This window comes from Lichenostomus cassidix, chromosome 1Aa (assembly GCF_008360975.1).
Source record: "Lichenostomus cassidix isolate B80296 chromosome 1Aa, HeHo_3.0, whole genome shotgun sequence".
Taxonomy (NCBI): Eukaryota; Metazoa; Chordata; class Aves; order Passeriformes; family Meliphagidae; genus Lichenostomus; species Lichenostomus cassidix.
In genome coordinates this window covers 39,871,151-39,889,220 of record NC_139480.1, presented here as the reverse complement: position 1 = coordinate 39,889,220, position 18,070 = coordinate 39,871,151, and the positions used below count along the sequence as shown (strand labels likewise).

General features: G+C 39.7%; 1 protein-coding gene across 4 annotated transcripts in view; it reads left to right on the top strand.

Annotated features, from left to right (window-relative positions):
* The first annotated feature begins 2,144 nt into the window (after window positions 1-2,144).
* The window catches only part of SLC6A15 (solute carrier family 6 member 15), a 38,058-nt gene continuing 22,132 nt past the window's right edge, over window positions 2,145-18,070 (top strand). Inside the window, exons 1-2 of one of the 4 annotated variants that reach the window (XM_085045978.1) lie at window positions 2,145-2,297; window positions 12,790-13,270. In XM_085045978.1, coding sequence (XP_084902104.1) covers window positions 12,982-13,270 — 289 coding nt within the window. In that variant the 5' untranslated portion in view covers window positions 2,145-2,297; window positions 12,790-12,981. Of the gene's footprint in view, window positions 2,298-2,434; window positions 2,590-8,162; window positions 8,908-12,789; window positions 13,271-18,070 lie in introns of those variants that run through there. The other 3 variants (XM_085045980.1, XM_085045985.1, XM_085045986.1) reach the window with 3 other exon arrangements.

Genomic DNA, 18,070 nt, shown 5'->3' with positions numbered 1-18,070 from the left:
GTTACAACTTCCTCATGAGGGGAAGAGGAGGGGCAGACACTGATCCCTGCTCTATGGTGACCAATGATAAAACCTGTGGGAATGGCCTGAAGTTGTGTAAGGGGAGGTTTAGGTTGGATATCAGGAAAAGATTCTTCCCCCAGAGGGTGTCTGGAGACTGGAGCAAGCTCTCCAGGGAACTCCTCACAGCACCAAGCCTGACAGAGTTCAAGAAGCGTTCAAACAATGCTCTCAAACACTTGTTGTGTGAGGGCCTGTCCTGTGCAGAGCCAGGAGCTGGACTTCGATGATCCTCATGGGTCTCTTCCAACTCACAATGTTTAAAATCTCTATGCAAGTGACAAGATAGCACAACCTAGTAGAAAAATAAAATTGGCAATAACTGCTTTTATTCAAGCCATCTTCTCCCCTTGTGATTTTTTTTTTTCTCTAAAGGTTTGACACTGTAGAGCTTTTGTACACCAGCATTTGGACTTTGCTTTTTAGGATAATGATTTTTCTCTTACTGGCATTTCTTGCTTTCCACTTAGATTTTTCCTCTCTATCCTCAAACTGCCTGAGTCACAGAGACACTTGGAGAGTCTGATCAGCAAATGAGGCTTTCTGTGTATGTGTGTGTGTGTGTGTGTGTGTGTGTGTGTGTGTAGCTCCCTAACTCAGATCAACTTCCATCATTAACGGAACCCAGAATTTAAAGGGACCCAGAAATTACCTCTCCCTGTTTCAATTAACTATGCAGTCATCTGAAAACATTGCTAGTTAATTTACTAAATAAAAGTATCACTCATGATCTGGCAAATGAAAGCATAAATTCTTCCTCTTATTAGTACTTACTATGTAAGGAGTTTATTTCACGGTTACAAACTTATTCAAGGCAAGTTCCTTTTTACTGAGTTAAAAACAATATTAAATCAGTAAGTAGAAAATCTATTGTCTACAGGGCTGTTTTTATACATAATTGTAATACATTGTGGAAATTATTAGTTATGTGAACTAGCACCAATAGCAAGAAATGCACAATGCTGTGATGAATTACTTTTAATAACGAAGCAGAAATGAAATTTAGTTTGTATTGCAGGTTTCTCTGTAACATATGAAGGAAATGCAAATAATCTAGGCAGACTATCTTCCCTACTCTTTGAAGGAAAATCTCTCCTTGGTTCACGTGGGGTAATAAGGTCATGTATTTCAATTCAGCATGTGGTAAGATTGAAGGTGTTGCAATAATTGTTCACGATGTGAACATGAAAACCAGTTCACGCTCCATTCGATCGCTCTTATCCTCAGCAAAGCCAACGTGCCTCTCCTATCTGCCTGCCGCGCCTTTGAACAGCTCACTTCCTCATCTTTACTACAAGCCTTCCTTATCAGGCAGGATCGATCTGCCTTTTTCTTTTTTTTCCCCCCAAAGGAAAATGCAAGCAGAGAAAAAACTGACAGAATGGCAGTGAACACAGAATGACAAAATGTTTCGGGGAAGCATTGAAGGGAAACATCACCTTCCTGCCACTGAAGCAACTGTAGGAGTCTGGGCTACAAGACGTGTGCACCATCACCCCGGGGATGGTTGGTGCTTTCCGCTCGTCTCACCGTCTCTCTCCATCCCTCCATCCCCAAGCTCGCTCCCTGCCGCCTCCCGGCCTCCAGCATGCAGGTGTACTCGCTGCGGCCGCCCCCTGCCTCCGACCGACCTCTCTTCCTTCCTCGGTCCCACGCCCCTCATTCCCACTCACCCGCTGCTTTTGGCAGACCGTGTTCCCCAGGGAAGCTCCCACCTGTGTGCCTACTCCCCGCCTCCCGGAGGCACCCACCGCCTGTACCCCGCTACCCCGCCGCAGGAAGCGCAGGGCTTCAGCCCGTGTGAGCGGCACAAGGGACCCGGGGACAGTCACGAGTACGTGCGGCGGGCGGAAGCGGCAGGGAATGCGCATGAGGACACAAACGAGGCACCGGCGGTGCCTAAGCGTGGCCGCGGGCATTTTGGCGCGGCGGGGACGGCAGCGCCTCCCTCCTCCTCCCCCCGCTGCCGCGTCTACCTCCTCCCGGCAGCGAGATGCTGCTGCAGGCGGGTGGGTGGGCACTCCTCCTGCGTCAGGAGGTGCGGCTGGCCCGGCGCTGCCCTCCCTTTTTCTCTCCCCCCTTTCAGTTTTTAAACGTCGCCGTAGTGAGGGCCGGGCACATGTGGCTGCCGCCGCCTGCCCGCCGCTGAGCCCCGCGCCCGCACGGCCCCGCTCGCCATCCACGCCCGCGGGGGCACCCGGCCCCCCTTTTCCGCAGCTGGCGCCCGGCGGGCGGAGGTAAGGCACGGCGCGGCACGGCACGGCACGGCGCTGAGCGTGGGTACGCGGCGCGGGCCGCGCTTTCACTGCCCCGCCGTGCTGCTGGGGCCGCGGGGGGAGCGCGGCCGCGTCGCGCGTGTCGCCGGGCGGAAAGGGGCAGGATGCGCGGGGGGTTCCTTTCCGCCCCGTGTCCGCCTTCCTGCGGGTCAGGAGGTGCCCCAGCCCACCCGGGGAGGCTGCCTTCGCCTTGGCGGCAGCCCCTGGCTGCTGGGGAGAGAGCCGGCCCCTCGGGAGACAATAGCGAGCGCTGGTGAGAAGCCGCCCATATGTTTTAATTCGGCCGTACGTTGAAAGGATGTACGGGGCTGTTTTAATTGGCGTTATAATTATTATTATTGCTGCCTGCAAAGGGCGAAGAACTTATATCTTTTTCCGAGCGAAAGAAATTTCATTCATCTCCCGCGTGTTGCGTAAAGATTCTCAGCGGCATGTGTAGCGCGTGTTCCGGGCGGAGCGGGAGCGCGGGCTGTCTGCATCCCGGCAGCGCCGCGGGGATGCGCCTCGCCAAGCGGGCCACCCGGGCTCGGGGAGAGCAGGGCGAGCCGGCTGCCGAGGGAGCTGGGTGGCACCGGGAGCGGCCCCGGGATCCATCCCCAGCATGTGCCGCGGGCAGAGGCGCAGTGGGCGCGGGCCGGGCCCGGGCGCTGCATTGTTGCTGCGGAGCGGGGGCGTCGCCCGGCGGGGCCGCACGGTGCCTCCCGCGCCGCGCCACCCGCGCCGCGCCCCGCGGAGGAGGGGGCAGCCCCGGCGGCTGCTGCGCCCCGGTGTCAGCCATGTTTGGGTGGGTATGGTAATGAGCACCTTCTCCCAACCTTTGTGCCCCTTGGGTTTATTTTTTGTGCAGGATTTTGATGGCTGCAGCCCGCCGTGTAGTACGGCATATCCACAGGGTGGATTCATACCTACAGTTTCCTCCCAGTGATTCTTTTCCTCTTCTATTTGCTTATTAATCCTAATTTCCTATGCCTGTGTTTCCTGGTTTTGTTCTGATTTTGCTAGTGTTGGAGCAAACTGGAATTTCTTCGCAAGGCTTTGCTTTTATGCTGGAAATAAATGAGATAATTGAAATATGTCTGCACAGTCACACCAATCCGACACACGAGGCTTGTGATGGGATTTCATCTGTTTAAGTAAACTGCACGTCGTTTTATTTATAAAGACCACATCATCATCATACTTCATTTTCAGTGTGATATTCCTACATACCAAACTCACTGCTGTAGTATTGTTTTCTGAGAAAAACCTAATAATTTTTAATTGACATGTCACCATCAGTGTGTCACTGGGGCATACCACAGGATGTGGACTCAATTTCCCCCCTCCAAAGAAAAGTATAAATGAAGTAAAGATTTTTGTTATCTGATGTCATGTAAATGTACTCTGAATGTATTATGCAGCCAGCTTACTCAATTTGATTAAAAAATGATGACAACATAGTTTCTTTCTATTTAGCAGTATATTTCCCATTATCAGCATCACATTAGAAAAGAAGCTATGAAATATACTTAGGAAAGATTGCTTAATTTCTTTTTGGCTAATATACAAGATTTTTATTTACACATACCCCATATTAAGATAACCATAGAATCACAGCCTACATTCAGTGTGTATCAGACACTCCCTTTGGGCTCAGCTCTGTACTTCAGACTGAAGAACAAAAAATCCCATTGGTTTTGATCTGTGCGTGAAAAACCAAACCATTTCATAGCTGTTCAGATGTGTCACCAGTACTGAAAGCTGAGTGTGTGAAACTGCCAAGGCATCTTGAAACTAGTTTTACAGCCTAATCTGATTCCTATTGACCTTTCACGTCTTGTAATTTTTACAGTTATCTTTGTCTTTACATATTGTGAAAGCAATGAAATGCACAGAACTTTTAAAATGCTGAATTTGTTGGAAAAACCCCACAAATTACAGCTATTCCTTTTGATGTAAATTGCATTGTTAATATCTATTGAAATAGTTGCTGTTCAGGTGGAAAGGAATTACATCACTTGGAAAGTATTAGTGGTAAAATGTTTTTGGGAAGATTTTTTTGGGGGAAATTCTCTAGAGTAGTGTATCAGAACTGTACACAACATTAAGGATGTATTTATCTGTTTTCCCAACTACTTTCCATTTCGCTGTTTCACTCATCTCAAGGAGTAATGTTTGTAATTAAAAGACAAAATACTTGTTGGTTTTTGAAGATCAATTTTCAGTCCTAAATTTTGTAGATCATCATAGCAATGGTAACAACTTTTTCATACGACTTTAAAGATCTCTGAATTCTCAGTTGCTGAATAACTTTGTCCTATCAGCAGGTGGCTGATAAAACTTGAGCAACTCCACTTGTCCTTGAAACTTGATTGAAAGTAACCTTGCCATTACTCAGGAAATGTATTCAAATAATTTAGGAAAAACAGTGTAATTGACAAATGACAACCCAAAACTGTTCTTTTGAAGAACTGGGAGCACAAATCCTGGCAAGCCGCTTACAAAGTAACGTGAAAATGCAATGGTAACTGCCAGATGGTTGCGTTAGGCAATGGCAATGACTGAACTGAGCTTCCCATAAGCATACAATAAAACAGAGTTCTGCATTCTTACCCTTCACTCTTAAGACTTGGGATTCCTTATTTGTATGGGAGAAAGCAATGAAAAAGTTTGTGTAACGCTGTAGACAACAGTGCCTTGAGTCATGGTGCCAACAGTCTATTTCCCACGTGGGGAAAATGGTTTCTTGCTGCTGGCAAATTCTGTTTCTGCATTTCAAGTGTCAAAAATGTGTACTGCAGTATTAATAATTCAGCATGCTCTTCTTAAGCCAAAATGGAGAAGGGGTGAAACCTTTAATAGGACATTTACAGTGTTTGATTTTCTATAGTGGAATTGGTATTAAAGCCATTGGGATTTATTGTCACATAACTTGAAGGCATGATTCATGTAATGACTTTAAATAATCAGATATGAGGAGAAGTAAGATTTCCTCTAACCCATGTAATCAGTCAGCTTTTTCTTGTATTATGCAAAACAAGAAGAAGTAATCACATAGATTCTTCCCAAGGACAACTTGATTTGCTTATTGAGCCATTCCAAAGCACAGAGGTCAGAGAATTAGGGTCTTGGGGCAACTAAGTAAATATCAGGTAATGTCTAATTTATAGTAATTGATTTTGCAACTGAAATAACTTCAGTACTCTATTGAAATATTAAATATACTTTTATATCATCTTACTTCTGATAAGTGTGATAAACTTGTACAATAAACTCATGCTTCTCTTCTGTCTTATGTGATGAACTTAAAAGATGGAGATTTTTTTCAAGTTGCTAGTAGTTAAACTTTATGAGTTTGACCAACCAGGGTTTTTTCACAATTGCTCTGATTACTTCACTTGGAGGAGTGGTAACTACTGAATTTTTTCCTTCAATAAAGTATATATAAGAAAAGACTGCTGAATAAGTGATGCATTTTCTCCATTGTAATAGGAGGTTACAGTTAACTCATCCTGTAAGTCTGTGAAGCATTTCGGTGAAGTTGATTTGTGAGAAGAAAATACTGAGAAATCTTGAAAGCAGAAGTGAGAAACTACTGTAAAGCAAATAAATTCTTTAGAGATCATGTGCAATGAAAAGGAAATAATGACATTTAAGAGCTCTAGGTTGTAACATTCTGTCTCTAGATATTTCTGTTGGGCCGGTGATTTGGAAGTAGTCATTCAAGCTGTTAAGATCAAGTCTATTGATAATGAACAATCCTGAGAAAGAAACTGCTGGTTTTGTCAATTTCTTGTGTTTATTTTATAATAGTACAAAATGTTCTCCTGTAACTAAAATTTAATGAGACTAATCTGGACCAGAAATTGTCTGCAGTTGAGTCTGTGCAGGTTTTTGTTGTAGGATAAAGCCAGGAACAAAATTTTGTAGGAACAGAGAACAAATTTTACAGCAATGTGAAACAGAAACAGTGTCACTGAAGTCTGTATGACTACCTGTATCTTCAGCAGGTGTGAATTTACTCTTGCATTTTTAAATAGTTTTGCTAAAGTATAAATGATTTTGTTGTAGACACCAGAATAAAAACTTCTTCTAATACGTTTAAGTCTCCCGTAGCCCACAGAACTCTTATTTTTTTACAGTGTCATGTATGTATAACAGATTTCTCTGCATTCTTCTGTTGTGTTTTCTTAGACATGGTAATGCAAGTATAATTGCATATAATATAATTATCTTTAATTGCAATTGAGTTAAGCACCCATTGAATCTATAGCTTACTGACAGGCTGTATTACACTAGGTGGTGAAAATTGCTAGATCATGTAGTTCACGCTGAAGAGCTGCACAATGGTTGCTTCAGTGCATAGATAGAAATGGGCTTGACTAGGCAAAAAGGCTATGGAGTGTATTCCTATTTCCGCCAAAGAACACAATGCTGCATTGCAGCAGTAATTCAGCCTGTGCAATGAGTACTGTAACACGGTGTAACTCTTCCTGAAATAATTATCTGTACACAGATTCCCCCAGCGATAGCCATTCTTCACAGTCACAGTACTCCCGTGAAACCTGGTTTGCTCCTGTAGTCTTCTTCCTCTCTTTTTTACTCAGATATGATGGTCACTAGGTATTCCCCTCATCGTGTCTGCACAGATTCCCTTTTTGCAGACTCACAGCAGTCTGTTGGTCCTAAAACTTCTGTTTTTGTTTTCTGTATTGGTTATTCCCATCATGCTTTCTTCTTCCTAATTCATAGACTCATGTTTGAGATGCATTTTGTACCTCTCCTTTTGGTGCAAAAGGCTTCTTTTCTTCACTTTTGTGTACAGTTCTCCTCCAGTGATTTCATACAGACTGAAACATTTCACATGAATATCAATAAAGATCTTTTACGAATATGTGTCATGATGAGAATCCTGAAACTCAGTTCCATGTCGTCCGATTAATCATACTGGTTTCTTCATTGGGAGTCAAGGTGAAGGTTTGGTGAGCAGGAATGTACAATGCAAGCTTGTGGGACTGGACAGGTATACTGCATTGTCACAATCAGCCTTCAAAGCTGAGATTATAGTAATGTGAGCTGGCTGCAGCATTTTATTGCATTTTGCCACCCTCACAGCAGGATGTTGGTATGTAACTGCTTCTTCAGGGAAGAACGCGGTGCTCTGAGGAATAGAATGTTGAGCTTTTTAATCCTTTCAATAGCAAACATTAAACTTAAAAAGGTATCCATTCTTCTCTTTTATTTCCTTTTTTTTTTTTGGTGGGTGTGTTTTTGGTTTTTAATGATGTCACAATGGCTTTCTAGAAAGTTATTTTCTGCTTGGACTTTCTTGGTAATATTTTGTGAAATATGAACACATGATTTTAATTTTTTTCTCCCTTTTTTCCTATCTCTCCATCTCACATTGAAGATTGAAAGAGTTACTGATCCATGAAGATTTGAGGATTATTTGGAATGCATTAAAAATGAAATATAAATAATTTTGCCAAACTGCTGTGTTTTCAGCAGGGGTAAAACTAAGATTATAAAAGAAAAAGTACACTGTGTTAGAAAAGAATATTTCTGGCTTTCCTTTTCAGACAGGAGTGCTGTTTTTAAGAAGAAACACAATGTAAGAATTACTGTGTTCTAATTTATGTCAGAAAACTATTGCTAGAAAGTCACTAATATTTAGTTATATCAGTTGTTGCAATAGTATGGTGGAATGTTTTAAACACGAAATTGCCTTACAAATGGCTTTTTATGGAGGCATGTGCTGAATTTCCAAGAACATGGGGCAGCTGTACTCATTATACTTTCGAATCCGTGAGGTTTTTTTGTGCCTATTTTTCTGTACATGATGGGAAAATCTCCAACCTCGTAACTTTTAATTGTTTATTGGTATTACACAGCTGAGAGAACCAGAAGTACAGTGTTCTTCCAGTAGGTGTGTATATATTGATTGGCACGCAGCTGTGTCTGACAGAAGTGCATTGGAAGGAGCCTGACAGATCCATTACCAGAGCAATATTTGGTGAAGAGGAGCAGCAGTGTTGAACAGAACCAGTACAACTTCCTTACTAAGCATTCTATACAAAAAAAGATTGTGAGAAAAGGACATGTGGCAGGGTTTTTCAGTGTGTCTTTTGGTGCTTTGACTAATGAAGTTCCTTTGGGTCTTACTGCAAACGCTTGCAGGTTTGGTCAGTGGAGGCATTGCAAGTCTTATCTCTCTGTGCCAGCATTTCTGCATGCTGGCCTTAAGCTGAAGCAAAAGTTCTATAGCGAGCCTGGATCTCCCAGGGAGCTAATTTGGGTCTGAATTCCCTGTTGCAAGGGATTATTATTTCTTAATCTGCTAGTAATGTGGCCGTCTAATCAGGTTATTTTACTTCTGCATGCTGGTGCCTTAAGATTTGATTCTTTTTCCATAGAAAAAAATAATGAAATTCCCACTGTGTTCTGAGACAGAAAGTTGGGGTCTGCAATTTGCTTGATATCAAAAAAGTCAAAAAAGAGTCACCGTTTTATCTTTCAGTATGTGAAAAAATAGATTTTGGCATATCAAGGTCAAGTTAAGATATGATTAAAATCTAGTGCTACATTTGATTTAGTAAGTTTTTTCCAAAAGTTTGTTTGTGCTGACTCAGATTATTGATCGTTGTTAGTTATTTCAGTGACAATAATTTTATAAATGTTCTTTTTACTGAACCGTGTACTCTTCATCAACTCCATTTCGGTAAATTTCATCAAACAGTACGTATACTTCTCAGGTCAGTTTAAGAATAATTTTAGATTCTTTTACAAATGGAATTTTACATAAGAACAGGTGTACCATCCTTATTTGCTCATTTCAGTTGTGGAAAAGTCCAAAGAAATACTATATTCTCCAGTAAATGTGATAATAAAAATTTCCCTTCAGTGTTTTCATCTGACAGGTTACATCATTTGAGTCATGAAAAGATGAGAAACTGCCTGGAATCCAGAACTAAATCAGTTGATCAAATTCTATGATCTAGATCCAAGACAGAAAAAAAAAAAAAAAGCAACCTACAAACAAACAGCTTTAATAAGGCTAAATTGTATTTTAGACACTTTTAATCCAAGGTGCTGATAATAGCATGGTAATTTTTTCAAAATAGCTGGCAAGATGTAGGACTTGGAGTCCTAATAATGATGGTTAATTTTGTAAATCCTTAGAAAAATGGTAATTTCTTATGTAGATTTTTAAATGATACATAGGAGAAACTGTCTCTTCACATTGTGCTGTGTTTCGGTACAAGACGGTGTAGAAGGTAACTAGTAGTGGAACTAACTGAAGATGATGTTTAACTGAATTTGGTGTGAAATTTCCTAGTTTAATGCTGATGAACTTCAATATCAGCCTACATCCAAATGATATGGCAACAGAATAGCATTCTATATGGTGAAGGGCTTAAGTTCAATAGTCTGATGAGGAAAATGAAAAGAAAAGAAAGCTTGTTCAGTGGTTCATGTTTAGCTAAGCAGTGCTGGTGAGTAACTTTACTCTATTTCTCCCTATTCAGACTTCACTCGAGAGGATTCCTGTCTAGACCTAGCTCGAGCTGAGCAGTTTGATATCAGTGTTCTGTGCAGGTTTGTTGTGGATCAAAGAGAGAGACTTCTGTGCATGTCACTGACTGCATCCTGGGAGTGCTGGGCACTGACCAGCAGCCTCCCTGCACAGAGTAGATGGGAACACACTTCAGACATTTGTACCTGGGGGTAGTATTTCTGGAGATAGGGCTCCTAATTTGGTTTAGTACCAACTCCTTGAGAAGAGTTGTTAAATCTGACACTTGGAGAGCAGCTTTGGATTTGTGATGTGTCTGGAAGGACTGCCCTTCCATCCTTGGTGCAGCCTGGCCAATGACAGTGTTTTGATTTAGGAAAGCAGTGCTGTTAGAACCATGCACCAGTCTGCTGAGCATGCCTCCCACGTTTTTCCAAGCCCTGCAAACGTTGCAAGTCTTTGGATAACACAAGTTCTATGTTCTTTGGATAACGTAGCAAGTTCTATGGACAACACACTGCTCAATGGAAGGTTAATGAAAGGGGAATTACTATGAAAGGTTGATAAAAGGGAAATTAAGACGATACTGTGCTAAGAGTAAAAGTATCAAGCTCAGTTTATCCTGGAGTGTAGCAGTGCAATGTTTAATGCATGACAGGACAGAATGATGCAATTTTTGTTGGAATTGACTCATCAGTGAGAGCTCCAGATAAATTACATTGCTGCACTGCAAGTTACTCTATCTAAAATAATTAAAACAGGTGTGACCTTTTAAAACATTTCAGTAAATAGTGATGGATGACTTGTGTCTTTTTGACTTAAAATCTCTTTTGCTTATTACAATTAAAGAAGGATTTCAGAGCTACAGAGAAATACTGAGGCAGTTTCACATGTGCAGCTGTTTCATTTTAATGTAATCCCTGAACTTATTACTAATTACTGGAACTGAGAAGCTGCTTTCTAATTTACATCAGTGGAACAAAAGGAAAAAAAAAGTTTGAAATGTGACTAAAAGTAGTGTTTGAAGTACCAGATGCTGTGGCTTATAGTCCCCAAAGCTCCATTAGGACTGCTTAAATGCTTCAACCTAATGTATTAAGTTTGCATTTTGGTTCTACATAGGTATCTCAGTCAGAACTAAGAGCCACTGAATCATGTATGAACTAGAAGAGGGTGTAGTCCTTTGAAGACTTCACAATGCAAAAGACAAAACAGATGAAAAGAAGCCCACACAGACATGCATTTAGCCCAGGTATACAGAGTAGAGTATTAGGATTTCTCTCTTGTATAAACGACTCTTTCCCTATTCTACTGTTCTCTGTATAGGTCATACACATAATTTTTAAAATTTTTTTTTTAAATTTATTTTAAGAACTGGTATTAGTCAAAGCAAAGCCTGGTGCTAGTCCCACTGCATGTCAGAAGGAAGGTTTTTAGGACCCTGAACCCTTCAGTGTCAGTGGTGAACATGAAGCAGATCACAAGCCAAGCTGGCTCTACTCTGCTTAAAAAAATTGGGCTGACTGCCAGTGCTAGAGTTGCTGAGAGGAGGCAGTAACAGAAGGGAAAGTGAGAAGACAGTGACCTGAGTCTAGGAAATCAATGAAAAGAGGTTACGATGGAGTTCAGTAGGCAACTGGGGTGAAGTTCAACTTCCCAACCCTTGGAAATTACTGGAAAAGGTAATTGCCCTGTTGGCTAGGAGGTTGGTGCTAGTGCTTGTGGTGGCAGAGGTTGTATTTCTGGTGCTGTAAGTCTCATGTTGATAAGCCATGGGCTGGGTTCCAGTGGCTTAACATCGTTCCTTTGGGTCTGTCATGGAAGCAGCCATGATCTCAGTGACTGTACAAACAGTACCTTGCACTTCTCTGCTGCATGAGATTTTGTCAGGACATGCTGCAGCATTCACACTATGGACCAGATGTTGCAGCAAGTCCATAAGCAAAAAGCTGTAAGGTCTCATGTTTCCTGAAGTAATTCCTGATTTGCATCAGTTAGCAGTTCTTGATTAGACTTCTTGTGTATTCTTTACAGAAACCCTCTTTAGGGCTTTTATGAAGCTTAACACATAATCTAAATCCCTTTTAAGACTCTTAATTGTGCAGATGGCTTTGCACACACTAGTTTTATCCCATGTGATTAGTGAAGAATTTATTGAAAAACATTCCTCCCCAAAATCTTACGGTTACCTTTTTTATGGCAGCTGTAAGCAAGTCTGTCTGTCTTTTTAAATGATTTGTTGTGTTTATGAAAAACATGTATTCAAACTGAGGTGTTTTTGTTTCTGTAGATACACACTTAAAATAGTAGGGTTTTTAAATGTATTTGTCTTTTCAGATATTTCAGATAGTTTCTTAGAAACAGGAAATAATTAAAAATATCTAAAGCATCAAAGCTCATAAGAGATGAGCATCTCTTCTTTCAAATTATGATAGTGATTATATGTTCCATGATAAAGAATAACAAGAAAATAAGTCACCATTGCTTTTGAACTACTAGGTGCATCATCTGTATAAAAATTTTAATTGTTGCGTGACTTTCTGAAATGGTCTGAAAAACTTAATTTACTTCAGTTAAAATATACTTTTAATAAATTCAAGTACAGCTGTTTAGTCAGGAAGTAATGGAGTTGGGCTTCTAAATTTTATGTAACGTGCATACCCTTTTATGTCTAATAAAAAGAATCTTGTCAAGATATTAAAATATGAGCAATTAGCCTATCAGTCTTTAGGAACTAAACAGAGCCCTTAGCAAGTGAATGAAATGTATTTTATAAAAATCTTTAAGACCAAACAGTGGATTTACTCCCTAGAGTTTGAAAGTGGTTTATCCCTTTCTTTTTGTTTTCTCTTCTTGTCAAATCACTGAGATAAGCAGAAATGGGTAAAAAAAAGTACATGATTTCAAAACTGAGTTTCTTCCACAAAGTAGTATAATATCCTTTTTAATTTTTTTCCACAGATACTTTCAGTAGAACAAGCTTTCAGAAACAGAAGTCCTTACACTTGATTCTCTGGTATCAAGGACTCATCAGGCACCATCATCAGTCTTTTTATTCAATATTTTTGCCCAAGAAGAGGAAGAGTTCATTTCAGCGTTTGTCCATCTGTCTCAGCCGAACGTCATTTCCTTACTTTTTGTCTCAAATTACAAATGCCTAAGAACAGCAAAGTAGTGAAAAGAGAGCTAGATGATGAGGTCATTGAATCAGTCAAGGACCTGCTCTCTAATGAGGACTCGTCAGATGATGCCTTCAAGAAGAGTGAACTTATGGTTGATGATCAGGAAGAAAAAGATGTAGATGTTGAAGAAGGCTCAGATGTAGAAGATGAAAGACCTGCTTGGAACAGCAAACTCCAGTATATTCTGGCACAAGTTGGATTTTCTGTGGGATTGGGGAATGTGTGGCGATTCCCTTATCTATGTCAGAAGAATGGTGGAGGTAAGTTTTGTAATATAGCTAGTTGTATTTAAACGATGATGCTAACCTTTCAGATTTCAAAGTTAGCAGAGATCGCCACAGTAAAACCTGCTCCAACATGTCAGGTTTTTATTGTAATTTTTGCCAGAGCCTATGAGGAAAAACCCACATTCTCTTTGCTTAGAAAGGTGCATTTGTTAAAGTTCAGATTCTTCTAAGATGCTATTTCCTCATTTTAGGGTAGTAAGCTCTTGATATGACCTCAACTACTGGTCAAACCAGTGGCTAACCAAAAGATACAATTATGGAGTGTTGCATTGTTTAGGACCTGGTTATTGTGCTAAAGTGTTCTTTATAGTACTTGGACAATAAATCAAGGCATTAAAACTGCATCCACTTTAAAGACCAGTGCAGTATTTGGTCTTTTAGTATTTAGACTAAGCTTCATCCCTTTAGTTTCTAATTGCTTTTCACTCCTGGCCATTTGATCATGATTTACTTTTGGCAAGAACTTCAAAATACTCTAGGAGGGAAAAAAAGTTGTTGATTCTTTTCTTAGGATTTTTTTTTCCTGATGATTAATAATTTAAATCATTACATTAAGGGACATCATCTGGTTTTACAGTGTTAGACAGTTTACTGTTTTCCTAAATAAGAAGGTACCTTTCACTTAAAACAGTCACATCAAGCTGTTCATTAGTTGACCATCTGTGGTCTTGAATGCAGTTTGAAGCATGAGGCTGGAGACTTTCTTTCCTCTGTGAATGCAGGATTAGTATTTTATCCACTGCTGTACCATACACAAATATAATACATTAATGCACACCCTTATTGTAGCTAATTACTAAGCTGATTCAAACCAAACCTGTTACTTTTTATGGTACAGAAAGTGAACGTGTACAGAAAATCAAGAACAACATTCTAGTCCTGCTGGATTTTAAAAGCTGAATGATACAACTGATGTAATTGAGAAGTATAGAAATGAGCCTAGGATATAATAAAAATGTAATTCTTTATTTGCTTTATCTCAGTTCAAGCACTAAAAATTAAGTTTATGCTTTCAGATACTCTATCTTCAGGATAAAGTTTAAATTCATTTACATCTATTACTGAAACATTTTTTTACTATCAAGTTTCTTTTTTTCTCTTATATTCCGGACAGAAAGGCATTAAATGAGTGATTTAATGATATCTGTGGAATCTAAAATTTTCTTCTTCTACAGTATTAAATGAGAAAACACACTGAATGCAGTTTCTTCGAGACCACAGCTTTTGAATGAATGGCAGTCCTGTTTAGACTACTAGACAGAGTATAGAATGGATGACTTATTCCTTATACCTACTAGTTAGAAAAAATAATACATTTTCACTTAATTTTTAAAAGAAACCAAGTCAATTTAATTTAATTAAAGAGACAGCTATTAAAATGTTTATATTCTCTATAATTTCATCCTAAGTATGGTGTCAAGATGTAGTCTCAAGAAAAATGCATTACAGCAGTCTATTTTGTGTAGTTGTCTCTTTGAAACTGTGTGTCTAAGGTAGGTAGTAATTTTGCAAGCCAGTTGGATTCTCCTTCAAACCAAAAGAAGGGATCAATTGGTGTCCTCCTTATGTTGTTGGTTTCATGCTGTCAGGCATTTTTAAAGTTATTCTGTCAGTGAGGGTAAATCTAATTCCGGTCAAATATAAGTGTATTAAATTAGTTAGTAATTTCCCATTTCAGAAAAATACCCCAAAACCCCCAAAACAGTAAACCAGCCAACCTTTAAGGATTACGGCACTTCATTAATCACACTTGAAAAAGTAACTTCAGATGGAAGTTAAATATTTTCTCCTGTACTGTGATTGCAGGAAATTGGATGTATAACACAGTTTATGGAGATGCACTGTTTTCTGCATGTGCTGAGACAAGGGTATATTTGGCTTTTAACAATAATTTTGCACCATTTTAGCAAATGACAGCCTTCTGAACAACAGAGAAAATAAATTGATCATTAGAGCTGAAGCTTGCTTGGTTTTCAAGTTATTCATGATACAAGATGGGCAAGGTGACATAGAACTTTTAAACATGTGAAGTACATTGGTGCCTGTATATGTGTGTGCAGATGGACAGATAATTCTCACAAGTGCATAAAAGAATAAGGGGAGCAGTGAAAACTTCACATGCATGGTGAAAAAAACCTACACACATTTTATATTCGGTTCTGTTTTTCTGCTACACATATTATTTCAAATAAGTTTTACTATAGGTAAAATTAGAGTGATTTTATGTAACCCATTGTAAATATCAGTGTCAGAACTGTTCTGTATTCTGCTGATAAAGCTTTAATATAAATACCGGTTGAAATCTCTTGATACAAGGTAAACAGCCTTTCCGTGGATTTTCATTACAAGTGTTTCAGTGAAGTTTATGACCAAGTCTCTACCTTCAGTTTAGACCAAGTATTTTTCACTTTCTTCTCTGTGTTTAAGGAACTTATATCTGGAAAATACCATTAGGTGATGGGAGTAAATTAAAAAGTAGTAAACCAATAAATCCAGTTCCAATTTAAACCAAAAAGAAGTAAAGAACATAGTTACTCACTAGTTTCCTTCGCAGCTTTCTTACAACATTGTATTCTAAAGACACCAGTAAAAGAAAAGGTAAATCCTAAATGTGTAGTAATTTTCAGTTTTGCCTTATTTTTAAACTTCTGTAACAAAATAAACATAGATAAAACACAGTGACGTTAGCCCAAGCAGAAGCATGTTATTTGAGGATTTTGTGGAGAAAAACAAACTAAATCTCTATAGAAAACAGGGCAGGAAACACCCAGTTTTATGGCTGTGGCCTGTGGTATGATGATGCTCCTGACATCAGAGCTCTTTACTGCTTCAATGAGGTACCTGTGATACCATCTTTAAAAGTCACTTGGGTAGCACTGCGCTTCAGTGACAATTTGGACATCTGTAGATATCTTTGCAATTGCTGTTTCTGGGTCAGGCCTGCACCACAAAACCAACTTCCTTCAGTTTATTTCTTGTGATTATTTCACAGTTACTCCTGTTGCTTTAATTTATAGCAACTCATAAATATTTAGAGTAATACCCAGTAGCTCTTTGCTCACTTCTCACTTGTCTCATTCCCAGGAGAACATTTGTTGGGAGAGGTTAGAGAAAAGGCTGGGATGCAGCTGGGAGGTATAGGATCCAGACTGGGGATGTAGCGAAATGCATTGAGTGCAAAAGAGTTCTGGGAGGAGACAGAGCACCCTAGGGTGCTGGTTTTCTTGGCTTTGGGCGGGAGGCCCCAAAGGAGTTTGAGGCTCTGTGAAAGAGGGGCTGAAGATGTCCAGTAAAGTTTTGAGGAACTGACTATACATTTGTCCCCACTGCAGGTGCTTCTTACCCCATGCAGCAGCTCCCAGACCCCACCTGGCACTTAGGGCACCTCTTCCACTCTTTGCAGCCTAACAGATTAAACAAGCTGCTTCATCCTTGATTTTTGATAAAGGTGATTTGCACTGGAGCTGAGTTTGCTCGGTTTATCAGTTTTGCACTATACAATTTGTTTATTACCCCTTTACTACATGAAGGTGAATATGTGTGTTTGTTCAGATAAGCACAGTCCCTATATAACAATTTCATAATCTCTGTTAGCATAACATAGGTTCAGAGCTGCCTCAGCTTCCTGTGCTTGATAGCCTTAAAAATAAACTGCTCAGGTCTACCCAGTCTATCCAAGAGAGGCTAATAGATAGTGACAAACTAGCCTTACATTTTCCTGCTACTCATTGCTAACATCTGGAGGACAGCTTGCACACCTGTCACTGTTTTCAAAGAAAGAAAATATTTAAAGTTTATTTTGTTTGGTTGTCATTTTCCTTTAGAACTAGCAGAAGTATAACAATATTTTTACATGATCAGAAGTAACAAAAGCAAATTAAATTAGGAGTTCTACTAAAATGAGTATTAATTTTTTTGAGCATTTATAAGAGCTTAAATCAAAACCAATGTCATTATTTGTCTTCTGTTGATAATGATACCAAATGCAGTGCTTATTGTAATCTCAAGAGACAATTTACCAGCTATCCCATTCTGGTGCTTGATTAAATAAAATTAGGAAATCAAAGGAGTGCTGTGCACAGACTTAACAATCATGAAATCTTCATGAAATCTGTTGTACCTTTGTCATTCGTCAATGAATAATGATGAAGGTTTTTTTTTTTCCTTATTGAGATGAGTTTTTTAATATGGAAGCCAAGAGCAAAACATGCAAAAAGAAGTGACTTCACAAGTAGAATAATTTTATACATGTAGAAAGAAGACCCGGGGATCCTGAACTACACAGAAGTGTAATATTTAGAAGGCAGCTTTGCTGGTAGATGTAGCAGACAACTGATTGTAGGATGTTTAAGGCCGAATTATTATTTGAATTCAAATGAGAATGGTCCTTATCCAATATTATAACTGCAAGGACCCATGATTTCATGCACTGGCAAATAAGAGACATGCTGAGGTGTTTCCATAGTGATTATTTTTTAGGATGAAGTGAAGATGCCTTAGAATTCTTTGAAGTATGTTTAGAAGGGAAGATTTCAGCAAAATACTTGCCCAGAGATGCTGTGGTTTCAGGTTGACCATAGGGCACAGAAGCCCTTTGGAGCAGTGATACAATTCTATAATCCAGCTGTGTCCAAGCTCTGTCAGACTGAAACTCATACATGCACACTTTTCCATGGTGTCGCTTTTTGGGGAGAGGAACAAGATCAGAAGGAAGATTTGAATTTCAAATCAGCAGATGTGAATAATCAGAAGACAAGCACTTCAGGTGCTTTG